Source organism: Anabrus simplex, chromosome 4, assembly GCF_040414725.1.
Source record: "Anabrus simplex isolate iqAnaSimp1 chromosome 4, ASM4041472v1, whole genome shotgun sequence".
Classification (NCBI taxonomy): domain Eukaryota; kingdom Metazoa; phylum Arthropoda; class Insecta; order Orthoptera; family Tettigoniidae; genus Anabrus; species Anabrus simplex.
The window spans coordinates 143,227,765-143,252,788 of NC_090268.1; the positions used below are offsets into that span (position 1 = coordinate 143,227,765).

At 39.6% G+C, this 25,024-nt stretch overlaps 1 protein-coding gene across 1 annotated transcript in view; it reads right to left on the reverse strand.

Moving 5' to 3' along the window:
• The window catches only part of rod (rough deal), a 404,971-nt gene that overhangs the window by 336,699 nt on the left and 43,248 nt on the right, over window positions 1-25,024 (reverse strand). Inside the window, exon 4 of the mRNA XM_067146037.2 lies at window positions 5,116-5,235. Coding sequence (XP_067002138.2) covers window positions 5,116-5,235 — 120 coding nt within the window. The remainder of the gene's footprint in view (window positions 1-5,115; window positions 5,236-25,024) is intronic.

Here is a 25,024-nt window from a genome sequence, read left to right on the forward strand (position 1 = left end):
TTTTTTGTCACATGTTATGATTTGCCAAAATTTAGACGGAATCACGGCTGATTCAGATGTAGTCAGATTACTGTTACGACATTTTCCAGACAGGGTACGAGAAGCAGCTTGTATGCAAAGTATTAAAACTATTCAGGAAATGGAGCAGTTATTAGGGAGTTTTGATGCACTAGGAAACATTGGGCATAGAACAGGAAACTCACATAATTTTGTTCCTCATAGTGAACCAAGGGACAATAGGAGACAGCCAAACTACGAGAATCGTAATCAGTTTCAGCCAAGGCATAACGGTAGGGGTGGCGCACCTGAAAATAGATCGGGAAATGCCCAACAAGTCAGAGGACAAATTACTAACGAGCCAAGTGTAGGTACACGATCGCAACCTTTAAACTAAATGCAGGCTGTAATGATGGGTCAGAATTCCAGCCTTACCAGGAAGTAGTTAGGAATTGTGTTATGAAACTATTGCCATATGACCTAGATGTTAAGGAAGACCTTATGTGTGAACCAGATAATAATTATTTAGATTCGGGTGATGAAGTGATTAATCCTGTGGTTCAATTAGAAGTTTGGGGGGCGTATGTTCACGCGTTAATTGATACTGGAAGTCAGAAATCATGTATTAGTTCAGAATGGTATGACTCTTTAGTTAAACAGAGTATTATGATAGAAGAGATGCCTGTTAAGTCTATATTCATTATTACAGCTGTTGGTAAAAAGTCGAAACAAATATGCAAGCAGGTTGCGGTGCCGATTTGTATAGAGGGTTTTATTTCAGTACAGGTATGTTTGGTTATTCCTCACCTTGTATTTGATCTCATCTTGGGATGTGACTGGCTGACTTTAAAATCGGCTCAGCTAGATTACGATGATGCAACGGTAAATCTGAAGTGGGATAATAAGTATGTCAAACTCGAACTGAAAAATGAAATTCAGAGGAAAACGAATGTTTGTTCTATGTGGAGTGTTATTGAGGTTTCTAGATATGAGGAGAAACCCAGTGAGGGGTTTAATTTATGCCAGTTGTGGTTGAAAGAGGATCAGAAGGATGCCTTATTTGAAGCTGCGAGTAACAGTAAATTAGAGGAAGTCCAGAGGGACGAATTGTTGGCAGTGTTATGTGAACACGCTGAGATTTTTTCTAAGAAACCCGGTAAAACACATGTTTATGAACATTCTTTTTCAGTGCTGGATGACAGTCCTTTCAGCGGGCCACGGTATGCTATCCCACACAAATATGCCAAGGCAGTTGACGATCAGATACAAGCTATGTTAGCTGATGGGATAATTGAAGTGTCTAATAGCCAGTATGTAAATTCTTTAATCGTTGTGCCTAAGAGTGATGGGAGCGTTAGAATTTGCATTGATGGGAGGGATATGAATAGACGTATTTGTACTGACCAGTTAAAATCACAGACTATTGAAGAGTTAATTCAGGGCTTTGAGGGTAAAAAGTGGTTTTCATCTGTTGATTTAAGAAGTAGTTTTTGGCAGATTCCTTTGAGAGTAGAGGACAAGCCTCTGACGGCATTTAGTCATAAGTACAGCTTGTATCAATTTCAGCGCGTTCCCTACGGGACGAAGACTAGTTCTGCAGCCTTAATTAGAGCATTAAATTTTGCATTAGGTGATGATACAGGTGATTTCGCCACGGTTTTTATTGATGATATGGCTGGAGTTTTATATCAAGGACCTTATCGTATACATAAGAAACTAGGACCTTGTGCTTATAAATTATCTGACGGTGATTGCATTTTAATGGGTACGTACAACATTAGAAGTTTACGTAAATATATTACGAGTCCTGTGGATTTTCCATAGTGCTGGAATATAGGTCACTGAGCCAGGCCACGCTTATCTCTTATATAATATACACCTGTCGCAGCGTGGAGTGACTGCTCTCTGGTAGGTGGAGTTTCCCAAGTTTTGTTTTGCTTGCTACACGATGTGTGTGTATACGATTGACACGAGTTCATTACCAAGGTTACGTCTGTTCTCTTTACGTAACGCCATGTATGGGTAATCTAGTATTTGATTTTATATAACGAGGATCATTAATATTGCAGTTTAAAATTTGTAAATTCCCCGTAGACAATAAGAAGTCATCATAAAGACTTGCAATAATTTTACCCTAGGCTAAAACCACGTGAATGTGTTAGCGTGTGTGAAGTGATAGTCATACAGCAAGAACGTATAAACACTTGAAAGAGTAATACGATGCATTTTGTTTGTGTAAATTTTGTACAGATCTAAATTGAATTGTCAAGTGTTGCATACACTGGATTCATGAAATCAGCAAGAGGTGACGAACATTTGAGAAAGTGAGACATCAGAAACTCGCTAAGTTGTAATATTGTGTTTTAATGGAAATTTTGAAGTGTTATATATTATCTGTTATTAAGTTGTAGGTGGAATCATCAAGTTGTAATTTTGTAAAATAGTGTTGTGTTGTATACAGTAATGAATGAACGTACAGTTGTTTTGGAAACAAGTGTAACGTAAGTGGCAATGTGTGGGTGTGAGCCCTCAACGAAGTACTACTTGTTTCAGGCTCAGAGGGGCGAATGTGATGTTTGGGATATCACTGTATATTTTTAATTATTGAACTATATATTTAATTGATAAGATGTATATATTTAATCACTGATAGGTCATTTTAAAATTAATATGTATAGATATATATAGGGTTTTTATCATCCATTTCAATCATCATTTCATTTCTTTGTATCGCGGCTATAACGTATTCTGAACGAACAAACTATAGGGTAAAGTATTTCAACATCACGCATATTTATAACTTGCAGTAAACTTTCCAATAGCCGTTGTGAGGTGACCAGAGTCAGCAGGCTAATTTCAGCCCAGTTCCAGGAAAAGTACGTCATCGAGGTTACGAGAGACCTTACCCTCTCCACCTCATGAAAAGACAGTTGATACATTATTAACACCCACTTTTCAAACTCAGCTTCGAGACGCTTTATTTCAGCGGGAAAGTTCAGCCTATGTGAATGAACGTAACGAAGCAACGTGATGGATCCACAGCAATACAAGGGAGAAGGGATGAGACCTCGAATCTTACTGGAACATGTGATATGGCTGATGGAAGGAGACTTTTGAACCAATATATACCACTGACAAGGGCTGGAGAGGACACTAACATTCTCATTCAGATTCTCATTCAGACTCACATTCAGATTCGTATTCGGAGATTCGGACATTCTGATTCTGATTCTCACGCTTGGAAGATACTCTTACTACGATTCTACGTCTACACATCGGAGAAGATTTTAACTTAGTTCATTTCGCATCTGAGTATATTCTACTCAAAAGTTACTCTCATTGGGACTTGTTATCTCAATGACGAGAGGTAGTCAACGGGAGACCGGTTCTGACTGGTATAGGGGAGGAGAGCTTTTATTATGAATTTAGCTACGCTACTGTTCCGTAATACGGAAGAATACGAAGGTATTCTCTCCATGAACATAACCCATGGTGGTTTTGCACTTAAAATTAGGACTCATTACGACTTTATGTAAGGAGTACAATAGGAAGTGTTAAAGACAGGAAATGTGGATGTAGGACTGGAATCCAACAACAGATGAGGCAGCCTGTACGAGAGATCCACCTATCTTCAGCTTCAAGACAACAGAGTCTACATTTGGTGAGCTTATGGCATAAGTTACTGCAAGTCTTCGCGCAACAGTTCATTTTCTTAAAGTTAATTTCATTCACTTTTTCTTTTGCTTCCGTAAGTTTCAGATTTCGTTAATACGCCGTTACGTCACGTTTTCATCTTAATAAATAGCTGTTTTAATTTGTATTTTATGAAATGATTATTAATGATCCTTAAATTCCAAGTTAGTGTACTTAATGATTTGTGTTCCGTTCACCCCACCCCTGGGAGTTATTTGAGTCTCATTACGTATTTTTAATTATTATTATTATTATTATTATTATTATTATTATTATTATTAATTATCTACTTTTGTTTTCAAGCCATAAGCTTGAAGACTGGCGCCCTTGGGATACTGTTTCTGGAGAAACCATGACATATCATTTATTTATTTTAATATTAAAGTGACCCGCCACGTTATAAATTTGTCATACATCTGTGGACAAAGTGGGTACGTCACAGTGTGGCAAATGTCAATCAACGATAACTTGTGACCCACACTCGTTGAGATACAAGCAAATGCATTGCACATATTAAGATGCAAGTTGACAGGTGGCTTACGTTATACCAGAAAATATTCCCGCTAAAATCTCAATTCGGCAGTTTTGTGGGTTATGAGGTGTTGCATGTGTGCCGTTGATATACTTTCCCGTATGAAACGTGGACACTAAACTCCAACTTGACAGATCATGAGATGTTGTGCTGGGGGGGGGGGGCTAATAATAATAATAATAATAATAATAATAATAATAATATAATATATATAATATATATAACAATACTATTATTATTATTATTATTATTATTATTATTATTATTATTTGCTTTAGTCCCACTATCTACTTTTACGGTTTTCGGCGATGCCAAGGTGCCGGAATTTTGTCCCGCAGGAGTTCTTTTACGTGCCAGTAAATCTACAGACACGAGGTTGATGTATTTGAGCACCTTCAAATGCCAGGATCAAACCTGCCAAGTCGGGGTCAGAAGGCCAGCGCCTCAACCGTCTGAGCCACTCAGCCCGGCAAGGGGGTTACTTTTATGATCCCCTGCAGAGAAATCACAAGTGCAGAACTACTCAATCAATTTGAGGAAGAAAAAGTAAATCTTAGACAACTATACAGAAGGAAACCCTTGAAGACTGGACATGCCCTGCAACCTGGTCAATGGGACATAATTGAATGCAGGCCGGAGGGAAAGAAACAGTGAGGAAGATCACGTCATACTTTTGTACATCAACCAAAGAAGCGAGTGTTCACACATTTGAGGAACTGAAGGAAAGGGCTCTCTGCCATGAAAGTTGGAGAACTATCATAAGAAGAGTAAACCATTCAGTTGGCTTGATACACAGTGGATGGATAGGAAATGTATTTATATCTGTCCTTGTGTGTTTCTTTTCTTTATACATTTTCATGAACACTATAAAAGATTGCCAAATTTTAAGTTACCTCCATATTTGCCCTGAATCACAAACAGCCAGAACACAATAAGCGTCGTCATCCTTTATTCGAGGCTGGACTAACAGCTGAACAATACTGCTTCCTGTCTTCTTATCTGCCAAGAAGGATCTGCAATGTAACCATGACTTGTAAGTACAGACAATTTCATTCGCACAAATGATAGTAACCTGTATAACCAACATAACTGCAGTTTACTTATATAAATAACCCAAAAGAAACTTAATCAGTTAGTTTTCAGACTATTTGAATGGTAGGAATATATTCATAATTACAGCAAATGGCAAGATATATTCACAAAGCAAGTTATCTTACATTTTTATGCAGCTAATGGTTTTGTAAACAAGACTATGGGACCTCCAGTTTTATGTAGAATCCAAATTACAGGGGCATGATTTCCCATTTAACAAATCCCATACATATTAACCTGGATCTAAACTGTGGCTTCATAAATTAAATGAGATACATAATTCACCAAGGATTGTGCAAGTTCATCAATAATTTCATTAATCAGTTTGAAAAATTATCGTTCAAGTTACATTTAAATGTCAGGTACATAAAGCATAAATTTAAACCATGTATAATAATATTATGAATAACACACTCCTTTACCAATCAAATTTAATTCTAGGATGACCCAATAAATACACAAACAATTCCATTCAACCATGAATGACCAGACACCACTAACTGTTGTCTATTTACAATGCTCTCACAGCATGACTCCAGCTGGGCAGTCTTTACCTGGTAGAGGACTATTAGAACAAACACAGATCATCCTGAAGTTCTAAATCAAAGATACAGCAGAGATAAATGAAGTGGTAGCATGATCATAGACCCAAATTTGAGCTATGAGCACAGTATAGCTGAACGTAAATTCCAATACCGCAGACCCTGATCAAGGCAGACTTGAAAGCAATTTGAAATCGAATCCCCTTGCATCAAAAAGAGCCACAAAATGTTCCCACACTACTAGATAAAAGGAAAGGAGAAAGATAAAGGAAAATAATATTTGTTCCAAAATAACAACAATGAAGGGAAAAGATAGGATAGAAACAGAGTCCTGACAATATTATTCAAAGAGGGCACAAGGTACTACAGCTTGTTGATACAATACTTTTCAGTATGTTGCATAGGTATGGGCATATTTATGTCGTACGTTTCCCACAACATACCAGTTATAATCCTTAAAACATAAATGTATCACCCCGTGCACAACTGTAACTCAATCAGAGGTTACTTGTTTTCAAACAATCTTAAAGAGAACCTCAAAGCAAATTCTCATTTCTAAGGTTGTAACTCATACCAAACAGAGACCGAGTCTCAAAGCCTAAAACAACTACAAATCTTCCCCGCTCATTACTAACTGCAGGCCAAGAGTAAAGAAACGGCTAACGTCGACATCATAATGGCCCTAACAGGCCGAAAATACAAGGAGGTGCTTGCATAAAAAAGGAATTCAATTTGTCAGCCTCCATGAAAAAAGGAGAAGGAAATAAATAAGGTGTGGTTGCCATGGAAACTCAAAATACTAAATACGGGGAAACGAGATGATAACCAAACTTAGAAAAAGGTACTTGCAAAAACAAAATTAGAAAAAATTAAATACAAAGTAAAACAAACTAAAAACTCTTTGTCCAGAAAGTAATGGGCTTGAATCACTACCCATGCACACTCGTCAACCACACAGGGTGATAGTCAGGAAACATCAATATCATAGAACAATGATCTCGTAATATCCAAGGTATTAGAAATATCCAGGGATATGAGACCTCGATAAATCCTAACACACATCTCAACAGCTGTGCCTCAAAACAAGAAAACATTCCAAGTAATCTTTATTCATAATGTATTCAACAAGCTTCAACGTATGAAAATACCGAGATGGTAATTTCCAAAGCAAGTGAAAAATCTTCGCATTTGATTGGGCCAGTATCAAGCTCTGTTACGTCCCCAATAAAAAAAACCAGGAATTCGTCCACACAAAGGCACACATGAAAATAACAGGCACAAAGATTACATGCCATTACGATATGAAGCGAGTTAAAGCAATAAGGAAAAAGTATGAAGACAATAGAGATTGAAAACAAATAATATGGTATAAAATAGCTACACTTTTAAGTCAAGATCCACTAATAAAACACAACAGGTTCCCACACATATGTTAGTAACTGGTAACCACACTGTGTCGACAGAAAGAAAAGAAGGCATTTAGAAATACATAAAAGGCACAGTACCATGAAAACATTATCGTGAATCAGATGGATTTGACAAGACAGCCATATTTAAAACAATAATATCACAATAGCTGAGGAAAGAAATAGACTTGAGGCCTCCATATAACTGAACAAGCAAAACACAAGGAAGTTCAAAAACAAGGAACAAAGAAATAAATTAAATAATGTGTTTGTCACAGCATGGTACATCTAATGTCATCTAATGGCAAAAAGGGAAACTATTTAATGAGGCAATCTTCCAGACCAAAGATGAGAAGAAGATACCAGAACCACAAGAAATAATGACAAATATACATGCAAAAAACAGAAATGTTTCAAGATAATCCTTACTGACAGCCTACCTTTCACTTCCGCTCACACACTCCACTCCGACTCATTTAGCTGCACACACAGCTTTGAACACAGGGCTGCTGATCCCTACAACACACATCACGACCGTTCCACAGTTTGACTCCAAAGAAAGTACACCAGTCTCACGCCTAAACACAGTGAACACTGGTCACGTAATAACAGCAACTCGAGAGTGCTAACCAGCAGGGCAATACTCCTCACGACAACAATTAACACTGCTCCAACTACAATTTAAACTGGTGAAGACGCCCCTCTCTAGCGTGTTTCCATCATTATTATGCCATTATTCCAAAGTCCCAGTCCACATCCTATTAAATACATGCTAAAGAAAACGGGATAGCACATTTGTCACTCTTTAGAACGTTCATAATTCCCACCATAAGGAATTTAAATTAGCGTTCCTGGACACATTGCATGCACAACACACCAGCAACAACTGGCCTGGGTAAGGATTTGGTAGAGAATTTAATTTCATAGCCCCAGACTACATAGCGCAGTACAGTAGCGTGTCGGCCTACAGCTACAGGGAGCGTCAGTCCCAAGCCAGTCTTTGCTGTGGTTGTTTAGATCACACAACAGTAGCCTGTCTGACGTATTGGTTCTTAATTTTACATTCCTAAGTGAAATGTGTAAAAACGTAAATAAATTAGGTCTACTGTACTGATGCATAGTGGTTTGCAGGATATGCGGTTATGGAGAAGAAAGCTAGACAGTTTACAAATGATGAGAAATTGAAGTTTATTGAGAAAGTGGATGCTAATACACATATGAAATGTGTACAAATTGCCCAGATGTTGGACATTTCTACAGCGACATTAAACACAACTGTAAGAAACCAAAAGAAGATTGAGCATGCTTGTCTGGTAGGAGGAAGCAGCCAAATCGAACATTTTGTAAAAGCCAGTTTCCAGATTTAGATGTTCCAGTGAAATGGTTTAAACAAGCTCAGGCTTTGAATATTCCTATAGATGGAACACTGATTTAGGCCAAGGCATCACATTTAGCTGCCAAAATGGGATTATATAACTTCAAGGTATCTAATGGAAGGCTTAAAGGTTAAAAAAGGAATAAACTTTCATACAAATCCATAGAAAGGGAGTCTGCTAATGTCAATATCTATACTATTCACACTTAGAGAGATATAACACTGCCAGAAATCTCGAAGGACTATAGCCCTGAAGATGATTTTGTTGATGAAGAGGGGCCATTTTTCCAGCTTTTTCTTGATGAAACGTACATGTTCACGGGTGAAAAATGCCATGGAGGTAAATTCAGTAAAGAGAGACTGACAGTGCTGTTATGCTGCAAAGAAAAGGGAACAGAGAAATTGACGCCGCTCATAATAGGGAAGTGGAAGAATCTATGCAGTTTTAAGAATGTACGTACCTTTCCATAACATTGCACAGCAAATACCAATGTTCATGTAACGTCATGAATTTTTAAGAACTTCTTACGACCACTTCATGCCAGAATGGGAGTGCGGCAGAGGAAAATCGTTCTGTTCCTTGACCGATGAGCTGTGCACCCAACTGATACATCTTATTTGAGAAATGCACATGTAGTATTTCTTCCTGCAAACTGTACAAGCCATTCCCAACACTGGCCCAGGGCATCATCCGGTGTATGAAGCGGAAATATAGAAAGATGCTTGTACAGTAAAGGTTGACGTTCCTGGAAATAGCTTAACGTAAAATCTCTATTTTGGATGCCATTCGTTCTTAAAATCTACTTGGGCATCTGTAAACAAGACCACAAATCAAAACTATTTTCGCGAAGTGGGCTTCATACGTTCAGGCACTGATAATGCTCCAATGTAAATAATGGAAAGCCCTGATCATATCGATGAAGAATGTAGCCAGCTTGGGACAGATGAAGACATGAATTTTGCCACATATGTTGAATGTGATGACAATGTTGCCATCTGTGAAGTGTAGACTAGACAAAATTCATGAACAGCTGATGATTGATAAAGATAGTAATGAACAAGAACCTGAGGACTGATTTTTTTGGGCTACGTGTAAAATACTAACACTTGTTCAACATGGGCTTCCTTTGCAAAGAGAGCTGGTGTCTTCAAACATATGATACCATCTACGAATGTTATTATCAGTTGGAGGATTACAATGGAACTTAATATGGAATGCATGTTGCACTGTAACTATAGATTCAGTCCTTGCAAACTGTAAAACACAAGAAGCTTTCTGTTCCCCAGTCACCATCTCTGCTACTAGCTACTAGAAACGGCAACCAGTGCATGCGCACAAGTACAAAAGCGCTAATTGAAGACACGGTGACCTGTGCATGTGCACAGAAACGAACATTTGTAGAACAAACTGAGTTGCTCTTTTGTTTAATGTTATTATTTATAATTCTAAGTGTCGCCTGATGAAGAAAGTTTCAATCTATGAAGATGTGAATAATGTTGAACAGCCGTGTGCAGAAATCAGTGAAGCCACAGAAATCCTTGTCATGTAATGTTATTTAATTTTTGTCTTATCATTTTATGTAAAACATTTAAAGACTGAAGAATTTTTGCAAAGAAAATTATGTTTGGAGAATTTGTGTGAATTAGAAAATGTTAATTTGAAGAATATATTGAAAGTTTTTTTTTTTTAAATTACTGTAACTGAAGATTTATGTTCAAAAAGATCTGGGTATTTAAATTTCCTGTTTGAAATTGTATAAAGGTATGTTCATTTTGATACATAACTTGCAAACTTGCAATTTTGTAATATCCGCTAATATGATGGTTTAGCAGAAAATATTGTTCTAGAAGCGCCTTGTGATTGGCGAAAATAACAGTGTTCCTTATTGGCCAAAATATTGGCATTTTTAATTGGTGAATGCAGCAATCTGGAGTGTTGTTATTGGCTAATAGTAATCGCACGATTTCCTGTTTTGGGCTCCTCGCGTGAGCAATGTATTTTCTCTGTGTCTTTTTCATCTGATCGTCCTCGCAACCGCACGCGCTTGGGGTCTACCCCGTCTGGAGGTCCCTGGTCTCTAACAGAAACCGCACTAAGTTACTGCATTTTTTTTCTTATTTAACCCTAAAGCCTATAAATATTAAATTGTCGGGCGCGTGGTGAATTTCGTTCACCATTCATTTTTCTTAGTCTTAGCAACTGGTAAAAAAGTACTAACTCTTACACAACTGATATTGTTACTCTTTATGTGCTTTATAATCCTTAGACATAATAATTACAACACAAATTACAAGTGACAATACATACATATAATAATAAAAGGTAAAAATGTTCATGGGTAGGAGACTGAAAAGTAAATTGAAACACATTAATACTTAACTCATGAGAACTTAAAATGAAACTCTACTATCTTCATTAATCATTATCATTATTCTCACTGCTCACACATCTAATGCATCTTTTAGAGTATGCTTTACACGCAAAGTTATGGCACTGATTACACTTTGTTGTGGTGACTTGATTTTGTTTCCACTCACAGTGAATGCATCATCCTCTCTTTGATGGCAATTTGTTTCTTCTAATGTTTCTTCCTGATGGTAGCTCATTCAACCAACCACTTATACATGAGTTGAAACGAAAGATTTTTCAATCTTAGAAGAAGCCCTTGAAAAGCTAGTGTTGCACCACGTTGTTTCGTCTTTCCCAAAGAAAAACTCTCTAGTTCGTCGTGTTCATCGCTACCAACTATGCATACATCACCTTCTTGTTCACTTTCACTGTCATGAACAATGTCCGAATAATTTACCACTTCATCTTCACCATCAGAAAAATCACAAACTTCAGCTCCCTCAGATCCTTCCTCATCAGATAATTCCTGTAACAGCGTTTGTATGTCTTAAACCTTCACAAACTTCGCCCTACAATAAAAATAGGTAGTTATTTTTGTTTCCTCTATAGTCTACATTTTAAAATAATAAAACTCCAAGAACGTTTAAGGTACAATTTTACTTACTTTTCCGGGCGCGTGGTGAAGAAAGTTCATCACATGACAGCACGTGCGAGTCATGGTCGAATAGCGTGACACGTACAATTTCCTGGACAGATACCGCTACATGAGAGTACCGAAAAGATTTCGCTGGAAGGTACTAGCAGCGCCACGGCAGTAGCTCTCAGGAACTAAAAGCTAAAGATGAAATACGAAGGTTGGTGAACAAAATTCACCAGCGCGCCCGGTTTAGGGTTAAATTCATTCTTGTGTTTCAGCATTTTCTTATTTAACGTAACTTTCCGTGGTAATGTAAAATTTTATTCCGTGTGTCGGAGTTGCCTCTAGATTCCCACAGTCACCAATTTCGATTTTCGGAATGACTGTGCTTCAACAGTCACAGCCTCTTGTTTCTAACAACTCTTCTTGGTTCTAAATTTGTAACTTATGGAAATTTAACCTTCTTTAAGTTTGCCTGTTCTATCCGAACAGCTGTTTTATTCTACTGTATTTTTGGTTTAGGATACTAAATTTGTTTCTTACATTATTTAGCTGGCCGCTTTTCCTTTTGATTTAATAGTTTATTTAAATATCATTTAAGTGTTTTTAAACTGCCACCTATTATTGTCATTTGTCTGCTTTATTTTGATTTTTAAAACTTTTTTTAAAAACGTTAATAATTAATAGTTTGAGGGTGATTATCAAGAACCTTTTCTTCCCCATAAAGTTATACTTTCTCACGGACCTCAATAGGGCTCCTTCCACAGTTGTCGTTTATTAGACTTGTAGCTAAGTTTACCTCGCGTATGGTTTGATTTTGCGTATTTCAATAAGTTAACCATCTCATCTTGCAGACTAAATGTGAAGCCGCTGCTACATTGATATTTTTCTTATTCTTTTTATTTCTTATTATTATTAATAATGTACCGGGCGGTACACCTCTACGACGCAAGTTCAAATCATGCGCCAATTGAAACTCCTCTACAGGAGAAGCTCTGAAATTTACAACTGAACTAATTCTACGGTTTAACAGAAGATGTCACTGAGTGTTTTTGATTTGCTTTTGTTTTTCATGGATCAAGAAGTGTGGACATTCTCTAACAGATGTCTCTACCAAAAACTATGATAACGCACTCTGGTGTAAAGGAATGTACCTCCTTGAAGAAATTTTGTATTCATAAGTTTTGTCTTTACTAAATTTTGTTCTGTGGTTTGTGGGTTGGCAACATTAATCCTTTCTATCCGCCTGTTCTGAATTTAGCCAATCACGAATTTCTGTAATTAATTTTCCTCCAATCATTGCTTTCTTCTTTGAATTTCCTTGTGAAATTATTTGTCTACCAATAAAATTGAGGGGGGGGTGTGTCTACTCATTCCTGAAAGGTCTCGAATTTTCCACGAGGGTATAAAAACTGCTGATTTTCTGGTCTCCTGGCCACTTCAGTAACATCTAGCTTAGTGTGTGGATATGTAACAGGGGGCGGGAAGCGCCTCTTTCTTCAAGCAGCAGCTCTTCAATAAGGTAATGGCCTTTTAACATCTTTATTTCTTGCTAACTCAGCAGTTTAACTCTCGGGGAGGGTTCGAAACCTTTAATATGTAACCTACCACTTTAAAATGTAAATTCCTCTTCTGTTTATGTGAAAACTACAAATCTCTTTCACTGTAAAGCGGGGATAGAGTGTGCTTTACCCTCTCGAACTCCCCTTCATTTTGAAATTGAGGTGACTACGTTTTTGTAACCGTTTCTTCTCTTTTAATGTATCAAAGTTTCTCATACGAGTCACCTCCCTAGCTTGGGATTAGCCCCTGTATTATCGGCCTAGCGCTACATAGGTTTTAATAAACTGCATGTATTTGCCTCCATTCAATTTTGTATTTTGGGCCATTTAATTAACCTGATGTTTTGTTTTCTTCCTGTGAAGGCCTTGTAGGTTGGGTATTAAATGCCCCTGCTTCTTTGTGTGCCTTGAGGGCAGTTAGAAGTGAAGTTTGTTGTGGCCTTGGATAGGCTTGTAAAATTGACAGCAGGTCCGCACTTTCTGGTATTTTGGAAAGTGCCTCTAGGGGGCTTAACATTGTAATTAGGAGCAAGTGCTCCTTGGCATGATGGGGTTTTCTGCCCCTCGGTTCAATTTTGTACCTTGGTAAAGCTGGGCTAATAGCTCAAGGATTGTGACTGTGGGGCTCGAAGCCCAAAACCTTGTAAAAAAACCCTGAACGGGTAAAATTATTTTGTACCTGCCTTTCGTTGTTATTTCACCTAGTGGAAATTGTTAAATGTTATCAGTTATTTGTTGATTTTGAAAAGAAAACATAACCTTTGTTAAAGTTTTAAATTAACTTTAATTTTGTAGTTGAGACCTATTCCAGCCCGCACCTTCTTTCACCTCTGCTGTTCCACAGATACCTCGGAACAAGTGGTAGCAGAGCGTGGTTGAATGGGTCTCAATTTAGCCCCTTTTGACGGCTAAAACTAGCTTTGTTTTGAACTCTAACAATTTTCTCAGTCACTGGTTTTTTTGTTTTATTTTCTAAATTTGTAAAGTTCTGTCATCATGCCCAGCCCTCGCGATGTCCTCCATCCTGGCTATTTGCGCAAGGAGGAATTGATTTATGAATTAACAATTAGAGATGTTCAATCTGGTGGCACGGTTGCGGCAGATACCTCGAAGCTTAAAGAGTCCCTTGATTTGCCGATTTCCATCCCCACTTTGGGAGAGAAAGAGATTGACGACGCTCTCTCCACGATCACTGATAATACTACTGAGCTAGCATCTGAGTTTTTTTGAAGAAAATGATCCTTCTCCAAATCAACTTAAACGTGGGCAAGCTATTTTGTTTCATTTTTCTAACAGAGTTAATGATCTGTTGTCTCTAAAGTTGAAGGACATGCAAGGGAAGGAGGCTAGTGCTCTACTCGAAAACCTTTCCACATTGTCCAGTAAGGTTAGTCTATTGTTAACTGGGGCAGTCCCTCCCAAAACCGACCAACCCGCTACGGTAAACGTAGTTAGCAAGGAAGACTCTTCTAAAGGAGAAGAAAATAGGAAATCTGTGGGAGCTCAACAAACCTCTGCCCCATTAGACAACAAATCTGAGCGTCGTAACTCGTTGAATAATGCCCCTTCTGAAACAGCTTCTCCGCCACTTAGGCCTCTACCTACTATGTCACCTGGCTTCAGCAGTTTGCCCCATCCTTTAGCAATGTTACTTAGAGGTATTTTGAAATTTTCAGTCAATTCCACTAGTGATGTTATTGCTTTTCTAAGATTTTTCGTTGAGTTTCAAGATCATGCTCTTGTGTTTTCTCTTTCTCCATGTCAAATTCTGCAGATTATTTATCCCTATTCTATTGGGGTTCTATCTGACAAAATAGTTAGGGCAATTGCCGAGCAATCATCTATCGAAGACTTCCACGCCCATCTGTTAGCTAATTTTATTCTGTCTCGAGCTAGGTCATCACTAATTCAGAAGTACTATTACCGTGTACAGCGGCTGGATGAAAATATTGCCGACTTCATCCAAGACATAAAATTCTACACCAGGGTATTTGCTCTTCATTTTCCAGAAGACCAGATTGTACAGGCCATTGTGGAAGGCACTTCCCCATCGTACAGGTCATATTTGTGCTTTGCGTCGCGTCCTCAAACTTTTGCCGAATTAGAGGCTACGGCTGTCTCAGCGGAAGGAGTTAGATACGCCGACACCTTACGTCTCGCAAAAGAACCCCCTTCATCCTCTAGTAATTTTTGGCCTCCACCTTGCCGACCCGTCACACCCCGTAAATGTTACGCTTGCGGGTCGCCTGACCATCTTCGGAACAAGTGTCCATTAATTAAATCCAGCGGGACAAGGAATGGAGCAGGGTCATTCCAAGGCTGTTTTAGATGCAGCGATTTCTCCCATATTGCCAAAAATTGCCCGAATTCGAATAGCACTCCCTCCTGCTCAACTTTGGGGGCAACTTCCACCACCAATCAAAAATGACTAGTGTCTTCAGCTGAGTCGACTAACTTTTCTTTCCAAGGCTCAGCCCCAAGTAAACCAGCCGAAATCTCAGGGAAAATTCAGTCTTCAAATTTATCTTTTGAAGGTCCCAAAGAATGTCTTAAGATTGCGGCGGATTCCCCCGCACCTGTACCATTTCTCAAAATTGAATTGAATAATGAGCCCATAACTGCTCTTTTAGACTCAGGCAGTGTTTGTTCTATTATTTCGGCTGAATGGTATTACAAATTAAAATCTGTAAACTTCATGATTTTTGTTCGTCTTCGGTTCAATATGTTTCGGCTAACTCATCTCCATTAGAAATTGTAGGTTTTCTGTATGCTAAAATTAGAATTGCCAAATTTACTTGGAAAGTTAAACTGTTGGTATTGGGAGCGGACTTCATGTCCCACACTGGTCTAGTGCTCGACCTTCAGAGCAAGTCGTGCACTTTCAAATTTGCTAGTAAATTCAATATCCCTTTATTAAAATGTAGTTCTGTATCATGTTCATCTGTTTCACCTACCCAGGATGAGATGTTAGACCTTAGACATCTACCTGAGGAGCAGGCTGATAGTATTCGTAAGTTGTGTCAGTCGTTTCCAGAGGTTTTCTCTGATACTCTTGGTGTTACTGACCACATTGAATACAAGATTGAGGTTACGGATTCGATTCCAGTCCGGTTTCCGCCTTATAGGCTGTCTCCGCCTAAAATGAAAGCTTTGAAGAAAATCATAGATCAGATGTTGAAGGATGGTATTATTCGACCCTCTAAGTCGGCGTATTCTTCGCCTATTTTTCTAGTCCCGAAACCCCAAGGTGGTTTCAGGCCCGTGATTGATTATAGGGCTCTCAATCGGAAGGTGGTGTTACAATCTGTGCCCCTTCCAGACCTTCACTCTTGTTTTCCTTGGTTTCGAAAGGCTAAATTCTTCACCATCTTAGACCTTAATCAGGCTTATAATCAGATACCGCTAGCAGAGGAATCTAAACACCTGACAGCTTTTGCCACGGATTGGAACTTGTACGAATACAACCGCGTGCCTTTTGGGCTCCCCACGGGAGCAGCCGTGCTTACGAGACTGCTAGATAGGGTCTTCTCCGACATCAAATTTGAGTATTTATACCATTATCTTGATGATGTCGTCGTATTTTCTGAGACCTTTGAAGAACATCTAGATCATCTGAAAGAGGTCCTGAGTCGCCTTCGTAAGGCATGGTTGACGGTGAAGTTGTCCAAGGTTGCCTTCGCTAAGCCTTCCATGTCATTTCCAGGGCATATTGTGTCGCCCGATTGTGTCGCTGTAGATCATTCTAGAACACAGACCATCCGTGATTTCAAGTCTCCCAAGGATATCAAAGGTATTGCTAGGTTCATAGGCATGGTGAACTTCTTCAGGAAATTTATTCCAAATTTCGCCACTAGAGCGGCGCCCTTGAACCTTCTTCGTAGGAAAGGCATGAAATTTGAGTGGGGGCCTTCTCAACGAGCCACTTTTGAAGACCTGAAATTAGCTCTTTGTAATGCCCCTGTTCTTGCAATGCCGGATTTCTCGAAGAAATTCATCGTCCAAACCGACGCGTCGTCGTCGTCGGCAGTGGCTGCGGTCCTTCTTCAAGAGACCGAACTAGGGAGGCGACCCATCGCCTATGCATCTAGGACTCTTTCGGCTCAAGAAGCCAAGTATTCCATCTACGAACTTGAAGGTTTAGCAGTTTTTTTGCTTTAGAAAAGTTCTGCCTGTATCTGGAACATGTCAAGTTCGACTTGGAGACAGATAACTAAGCCTTAAGTTGGGTCTTAGGTAGGCCACGTCGTACAGGTCGCATAGCCCGCTGGGCCATCAGAATTTCCGCCTGCCAATTTGATGTTAGGCATATAAGAGGAACTGAAAATGCTGTGGCAGATGGAATGATGTAGAGACCCCTAAACAGGTTGATAGTTCTTCACCTCCCGAGTCCATACTACCTGAGGTTAATGCCATTCTAACCGATGCTCCCATGCTGTTTAGGGATATTGAAAAATATCAACGTGAAGATACGACGCTGGCCCCTATCATGGAAAACCCTTTCTTCTGGGGAACATGTCGTCCCTTACGTATTGAGGAATGGTATTTTATGTTGCCCGTTGAGGCATGATCAAAAGATGAAAGTTGTGGTTCCAGCTGTTCTTGTACCAATGATCTTCAAGTACTACCATGAGACCACATTAGGGGGGCATTTAGGTATCTTCAAAACTAGAGAAAAGATCCGAGAAATGTTCATTTGGAAGGGTATGGACAGAGAAATCCGTGAATTAGTAAAGGCTTGTAAATTTTGTTGTCTTAGTAAACCCACCATGTCTACTATTTATTTTTATTTATTTATTTATTCAGGATCAGCAACAGCATAACGCCGAATTACAACGATCTGAGCTATGTACAACAGATATGAATCTAAAATGAAAGATATATAAATACTTACAAAGGACACGAATATACACAATAAAAACTGTACAATCATATATAATACACATTTACATAAACAACGTTATTAACAAAGAAAAATACATTTACAGTAAATACAGGAGCAGAACGGGAAAGAACAAGAAGGAAAATTAAGTTATATGATAAATATCATGACAGAAGGAAGGAAACGTTACGAAGAGATCTAGGTTGTTGTTGATAGATAATGTATTAAACATTGCTGGAATACGTACCGAAAGGGACCTTTGGGTGAGAGAAAGCCGGGAGTAAGGAGTATGGAATAGGGTCTTCATTCTGGTATTACGGGATGGGACGTGGAGGGGAAATAAGGAAGCTAAATCTGGAGACCTAAACAGACCATTAACTGCTTTGTATAGCAGCTTTAGGTCGGCTACTTTCCTCCGAGCAGAAAGAGTCTTGAGGTTCAGTTTCCCAAGCACTTGGATAGTGCTTAGATTGCGACATGCAGGGACCCTGGCTCTGACGATAGCACAGAAAAAAGATTGTACACGGTCAAGGTGGCAGAGGTTTGAAGAAGCAGAAAGAAGCAGAAGAAGCAAGGGCTCTGGTCTTCTCATCAAGCGTCGCGCCCCATGGAACATCCTTACATCGACTACGTAGGACCCTTCCCCCAGTCAAAGGGGAATGCCAACAAGTTCATCCTTGTGTGTGTAGATGGCTTCACTAGGTTCTCATGGTTATTTCCGACTATGCTGGCTACCGCTCAGTCCACCATTTCTTGTTTAAACTCTATCTTCGCTTCTTTTGGTCCGTGCAAATATATTGTTTCAGATAATGCTAAAGCTTTCACATCCAATCTCTTTCGTAAATTCTGTTTTGATCTGTCCATCTCTCATGTGACTACTTCTGCTTACTATCCTCAACCATCTCTAGCTGAACGGGTCAATCGTAATCTGAGGTCGGCTCTCATTGCCTATCATCATGAAGATCATTCTAGGTGGGACACGTCCCTGCATTGGTTAGCTTTTGCTTTGAATTCGGCGGTTCATGAATCCCATAAATTCACTCCTGCTTCATTGATGTTCAAGTTTGTACCCAACACGCCGCTCTCTAACCTTTGGTGTCTTAGTGATATTCTACCTGAGACAATAGATCCAGATAATATTAAAGATCTTTGGAAGAAGGCTAAGGCCAATCTTAAAGTGTCTCATGAAAAGGTTAGGGAAAGATATGATCGTGGACGGAGGCCAACCAATTTAAAAGTAGGAGACCAAGTTATGGTCAAAAACTTTGTTCCCGCGGGCAAGCTTGCCCCCAGATTTCATGGGCCGTGCATAATTTTAGATTTTCTTACGCCGGTCACATTGTTAGTGAGCAATCCAGCCACAGAGGATATTTAGGGTCCACATCTCTCAAATCAAACCCGTGTAAAATTTTGGTTAACTTTGTCATTTACATCCTACTGGGAAACTGAAGGTTATATTTTCCTCTAAACCTTAGGCCTTCTGCACCTTATATTTTTACATTTTTTTTTTTTTAATCTGCTCTGTATAAATATTGTATAACCATCTCCGAGGGTACTCTGCTGTCCTCTCCATATGGCCATTACCAAGCTCCCGTCTCCTGCTAAACCACACCAGTGGCAATAAAAATAAAAATAAAATACAAGTTTCCACGCCGCTGGCCCCTCAACCTCACCACCAAGACAGTACCCTAAAACATTAATGTCCAACAAAATTCTGCCGCCGAGATCTTACTGTTTCAATGCCCCCGCAACCGCGCGGCGCCATATCTGCCACTGAGGTGGGGTACGGGCCCACTCCACTCCAGTGAGGTCAACCAGTGTACGGCGAGCCGGAGCCCTCCTTCCGGCCAAGGCTGGTGTGTGGCGCACCACCCGCAAACTGCTCCAGGACTGTAAACAATCGTCGCGTCTGCGGCGTGCTTCACCGCGACTGACCCTCTCATAGTAGCGGGAGAGAGGTATCTCAGGGTACTTAAGGGGTCCGAGCGGCCTCCTCTGGATACAGGCAGCGGCGGCTGGTCTGCCGTCAAAAGTAATGGGCATCTATGTACTTCTGCAGCTACATGAACACCCTACATCTGTAATTAATACATTTTTGGCTTCAAATCAACCTTTGGTGGACTTAGGAAAATATTACTTCCATGAATTAATTTTCTGTTTCGCCATTCTACTACTACAAAGTAATTCTAAAACTGGACTTAATCTAGTCGCGCCCACCTATATCAAACAACTTCAGAGACCACCGACTACTGAAAAGTTATATTTTTCTCTTCTAAATTCTTCAACTAATCAGCAACAAACTTGGACCTTGCTTTAAAAGAATTTTTTTTTTTTTTTTTCCTTCTTCTGTGTCACCTCTTGGAAGGACTTTTGGGGGGGGGGGGGGTCTGTACCAGGCGGTACACCTCTACGACGCAAGTTCAAATCTTGCGCCAATTGAAACTCCTCTACAGGAGAAGCTCTGAACTTCACAACTGAACTAATTCTACGGTTTATCAGAAGATGTCACTGAGTGTTTTTGATTTGCTTTTGTTTTTCATGGATCAAGAAGTGTGGACATTCTCTAACAGATGTCTCTACCAAAAACTATGATAACGCACTCTGGTGTAAAGGAATGTATCTCCTTGAAGAAATTTTGTATTCATAAGTTTTGTCTTTACTAAATTTTGTTCTGTGGTTTGTGGGTTGGCAACATTAATCCTTTCTATCCGCCTGTTCTGAATTTAGCCAATCACGAATTTCTGTAATTAATTTTCCTCCAATCATTGCTTTCTTCTTTGAATTTCCTTGTGTAATTATTTGTCTACCAATAAAATTGAAGGGGGGGGGGGTGTCTACTCATTCCTGAAAGGTCTCGAATTTTCCATGAGGGTATAAAAACTGCTGATTTTCTGGTCTCCTGGCCACTTCAGTAACATCTAGCTTAGTGTGTGGATATGTAGCAGGGGGCGGGAAGCGCCTCTTTCTTCAAGCAGCAGCTCTTCAACAAGGTAATGGCCTTTTAACATCTGTATTTCTTGTTAGCTCAGCAGTTTAAATCTCAGGGAGGGTTTGAAACCTTTAATATGTAACCTACCACTTTAAAATGTAAAATCCTCTTCTGTTTATGTGAAAACTACAAATCTCTTCCATTGTAAAGCGGGGATAGAGAGTGCTTTACCCTCTCGAACTCCCCTTCATTTTGAAATTGAGGTGACTACGCTTTTGTAACCGTTTCTTCTCTTCATTAATGTATCAAAGTTTCTCATACGAGTCACCTCCCTAGCTTGGGATTAGCCCCTGTATTATCGGCCTAGCGCTACATAGGTTTTAATAAACTTAAGTGTAGGAGTGCATGAATTCGCCTCAATTAAATAGCCCAAAATACAAAATTGAATGAACCTGATGTTTTGTTTCCTTCCTGTGAAGGCCCTGTAGGTTGGGTATTAAATGCCCCTGCTTCTTTGTGTGCCCTGAGGGCAGTTAGAAGTGAAGTTTGTTGTGGCCTTGGATAGGCTTGTAAAATTGAGAGCAGGTCCGCACTTTCTGGTATTTTGGAAAGTGCCTCTAGGAGGCTTAACATTGTAATTAGGAGCAAGTGCTCCTTGGCATGATGGGTTTTCTGCCCCTCGGTTCAATTTTGTACCTTGGTCAAGTTGGGCTAATAGCTCAAGGATTGTGACTGTGGGGCTCGAAGCCCAAAACCTTGTTAAAAAAACCCTGAACGGGTAAAATTATTTTGTACCTGCCTTTCGTTGTTATTTCACCTAGTGGAAATTGTTAAATGTTGTTATCCGTTATTTGTTGATTTTGAAAAGAAAATATAACCTATGTTAAAGTTTTAAATTAACTTTAATTTTGTAGTTGAGACCTATTCCAGCCCGCACCTTCTTTCACCTCTGCTGTTCCACAGATACCTCGGAACAAATATTATTATTATTATTACTACTACTACTATGTATAGATGTGTCCTCCAACAGATGCTACATTAAGTTCAATGTAATAAGTACTACTCAGCCTTAAAACCCCGATATTCATTTTGAAACGCTGTGTACTTGACAATGAATGATGACCCTGCACTAATTTAGTGGCTATTTAGAGGTCGTTACCTCACAGGTCTTAAACTGGCTGATATTTACCTGGAACAAGCAACCCTTTGGTAACCGTGACTGACAGGCCTACCCTTTCACTTGGCTTCGCATGCACAGTCTCTTCACACAGGAGCTCCTCACAGACAAGCTTATAATACACAAGCTTTGGCTATCAGAACACACAACTGTACCCTATATTTGACACCAAACAAGGCCAATAAATCACACAATCAATCCATGTGACCACTTCACACACCGAACTACTTAACACACATCACTCGACAAGACTATAACACAGCACCAACCACTAAGCAATGATTCCAAATAACACTCATCTGCAACCCTACTACACTACCAGCACTTCTCAGTGGCAACCCTTTAACATTATTATCCAACATACTACTCAAATATCCCACACGACATCAACAACTACTCCAACACTTCAGTATATCACTCTCTCAACATACAACTCTGCTCCAACAACACATTGTTCATAGCAAGCCTGTTTTTATGCACCTAGTGATTAAGTTCTGGTATCTTCGAAGAGCACTTTCTAGCTTTGCCTTTCACAAAGCCCATGGAAACACCAGATGAAAAGCACAATGCAAGTAGAGACTATCATATGCCCTCAGGCTGGCTGGGAGGTGTCAGGCTAGACTCAGTCATCATTTCCAAGAAATATCGAAGGGCTGGCAGTCACATGAGCTTGTACCATAGTTCTCTAAATGTCACTGAGCTTTAGTTAAATGAAAAACTTAAGTAACTGTAACTTGTTTTAAAAATTTAATTTATCTCAAAATAACACATTCCTGTCTGAACCAATCACACTGGTCTGGGATTTTTTTTTTAAAGTTTTTCAAACATTTATTTTTGCTATGCAATCATCATAATTGTGAGCTGGTTTTCGCATTAGACAGGATAACTTTCTACATGTTATATTTTTCTTTAAAACAAAAAAGTCAACTGATGGGTGTTTACAGATTTTTTGTTAAAAAACAATGAGTTAATTTAAATGGGACAGAACATGTTATTTTTAATGACAAACCACTATCATTGCACAAAATGTCAATAATTATATTCATGGAGCACATCATCCCATGTCCAACCATTTTAGAGAAGAGTGTCTGAGGCAATCTTATAAGATGGAAACTCTTGTAAAATCACACATCACTGACTGGGAAGCTGTACTGCCATCTAGCAACATACAACCAAAACTAAAGCTCCACAGAATCTTATACAACACTAATAGCGTGCTCAGCCTACCACCGGCTATGCTCACAGTATGACCGGAACATTCTGTATTTACTCGTGTACATAGGTGCTTTGAAAAGTTCTCGGAATGTACTAGAATTAAGTATCTTACCTCCGTTGAACTGCTTTTATTTTTCAACATAATCTCCCTGTAGACTAATGCATTTGGTCCAGTGATGTTCCAATGCCTTGATCCCATTTCGAAAATGAGATTCCTCCAGGCCTGCAAAATACCTCTCCAATTCGGCTGTCAGTTCTTCCCTTGTAGAAAATCTCCGTCCACCGAGGAAAATTTTCAGCTTGGGGAACAGATGAAAGTCTGATGGTGCCAAATCAGGTGAATAAGGTGGATGTGGCAACAATTCATACCCCAGTTCATGAAGTTTTGCCATGGCAATAACACTTGTGTGTGGCGGAGCGTTGTCCTGATGAAAGATGACCTTTCTCCTTGCCAAACCGGGCCTTGTTTTGCGTATCTTTTCCTGTAGTTGGTCTAGGAGGTTTGCATAGTATTGCCCCGTAATTGTTTGGCCAGTAGGAAGATAATCTATCAGCAGAATGCCTTTTGCATCTCAGAAAACTGAGGCCATGACCTTTCCGGCCGAACGCACTGCCTTTGCTTTCTTTGGTGGTGGTGAATCAGCATGTTTCCACTGCTTTGACTGCTGTTTTGTCTCTGGGGTATAGTAGTGGACCCAAGTTTCATCTGTAGTCACAAACCGGCGCAAAAAATCTTGTTGGTTGCACTGAAAACGGGCCAGACTTTGTTCGGACATTTCCATTCTGGTGCGTTTATTGTCCAATGTCAAGAGCCGCGGCACCCATATTGCGGATAATTTTTTCATACCCAATTCTTCGGTTAAAATATAATATACCCGTTCAGAAGACATCCCTCAGCTTCAGCAATCTCCCGCACTTCCAGTCAACGATCCTCCATGACCATTTTATGCACTTTTGCGATAAATTCTGGGGTCGTCACACTTTTTGGCCGTCCATTACGCGGATCATCATCCAAGCTCTCCCGACCAAATTTAAACTCGCTGGTCCACTTGGCAACAGTTGAAAATGAAGGAGCAGAGTCCCCCAGTGTGTTCTGAAAGTCAGCATGAATTTCCTTTGCTTTCACACCTTTCTTTACAAAGTTTTTAATCACTGCTCGAATCTCAGTTTTTTCCACTGTCACAAATCACTATGCGGGAACAACAACAAAGAGTCGTCACTACCACACTCCTGCAGCTAGAGCAATGACGCGCCACGTGTTCACTCACAAAGGATGCGTGATTATTGTGCAGGAACCTCGTTGCTCTAGCATTGACATCTAGCGGTGATTCCGAGAACTTTTCAAACCGTCCTCGTATATTAGACCCCTCCCCGGCTGTATGGGACAAATAAAATGAAAAAATAAAAGTCTCGTACAAGACCCCCTAACATAATTCGTCAGGGAAGAACAAAGATTCTGCTTCGAAGTGGGTACAAGCCTTACTTCACCTCCAATGATATCACAAATTTGTGAATAGTTTTATCCATACGACCTGCGCAATGAAAACACGCATCAAAGTCGTGCGGTACATCTATGTTTCGTAGTGAAGAAATGTCGCCTCCATAGCGTAGGCTTACTGCAGCTCTGATATGTCGTAC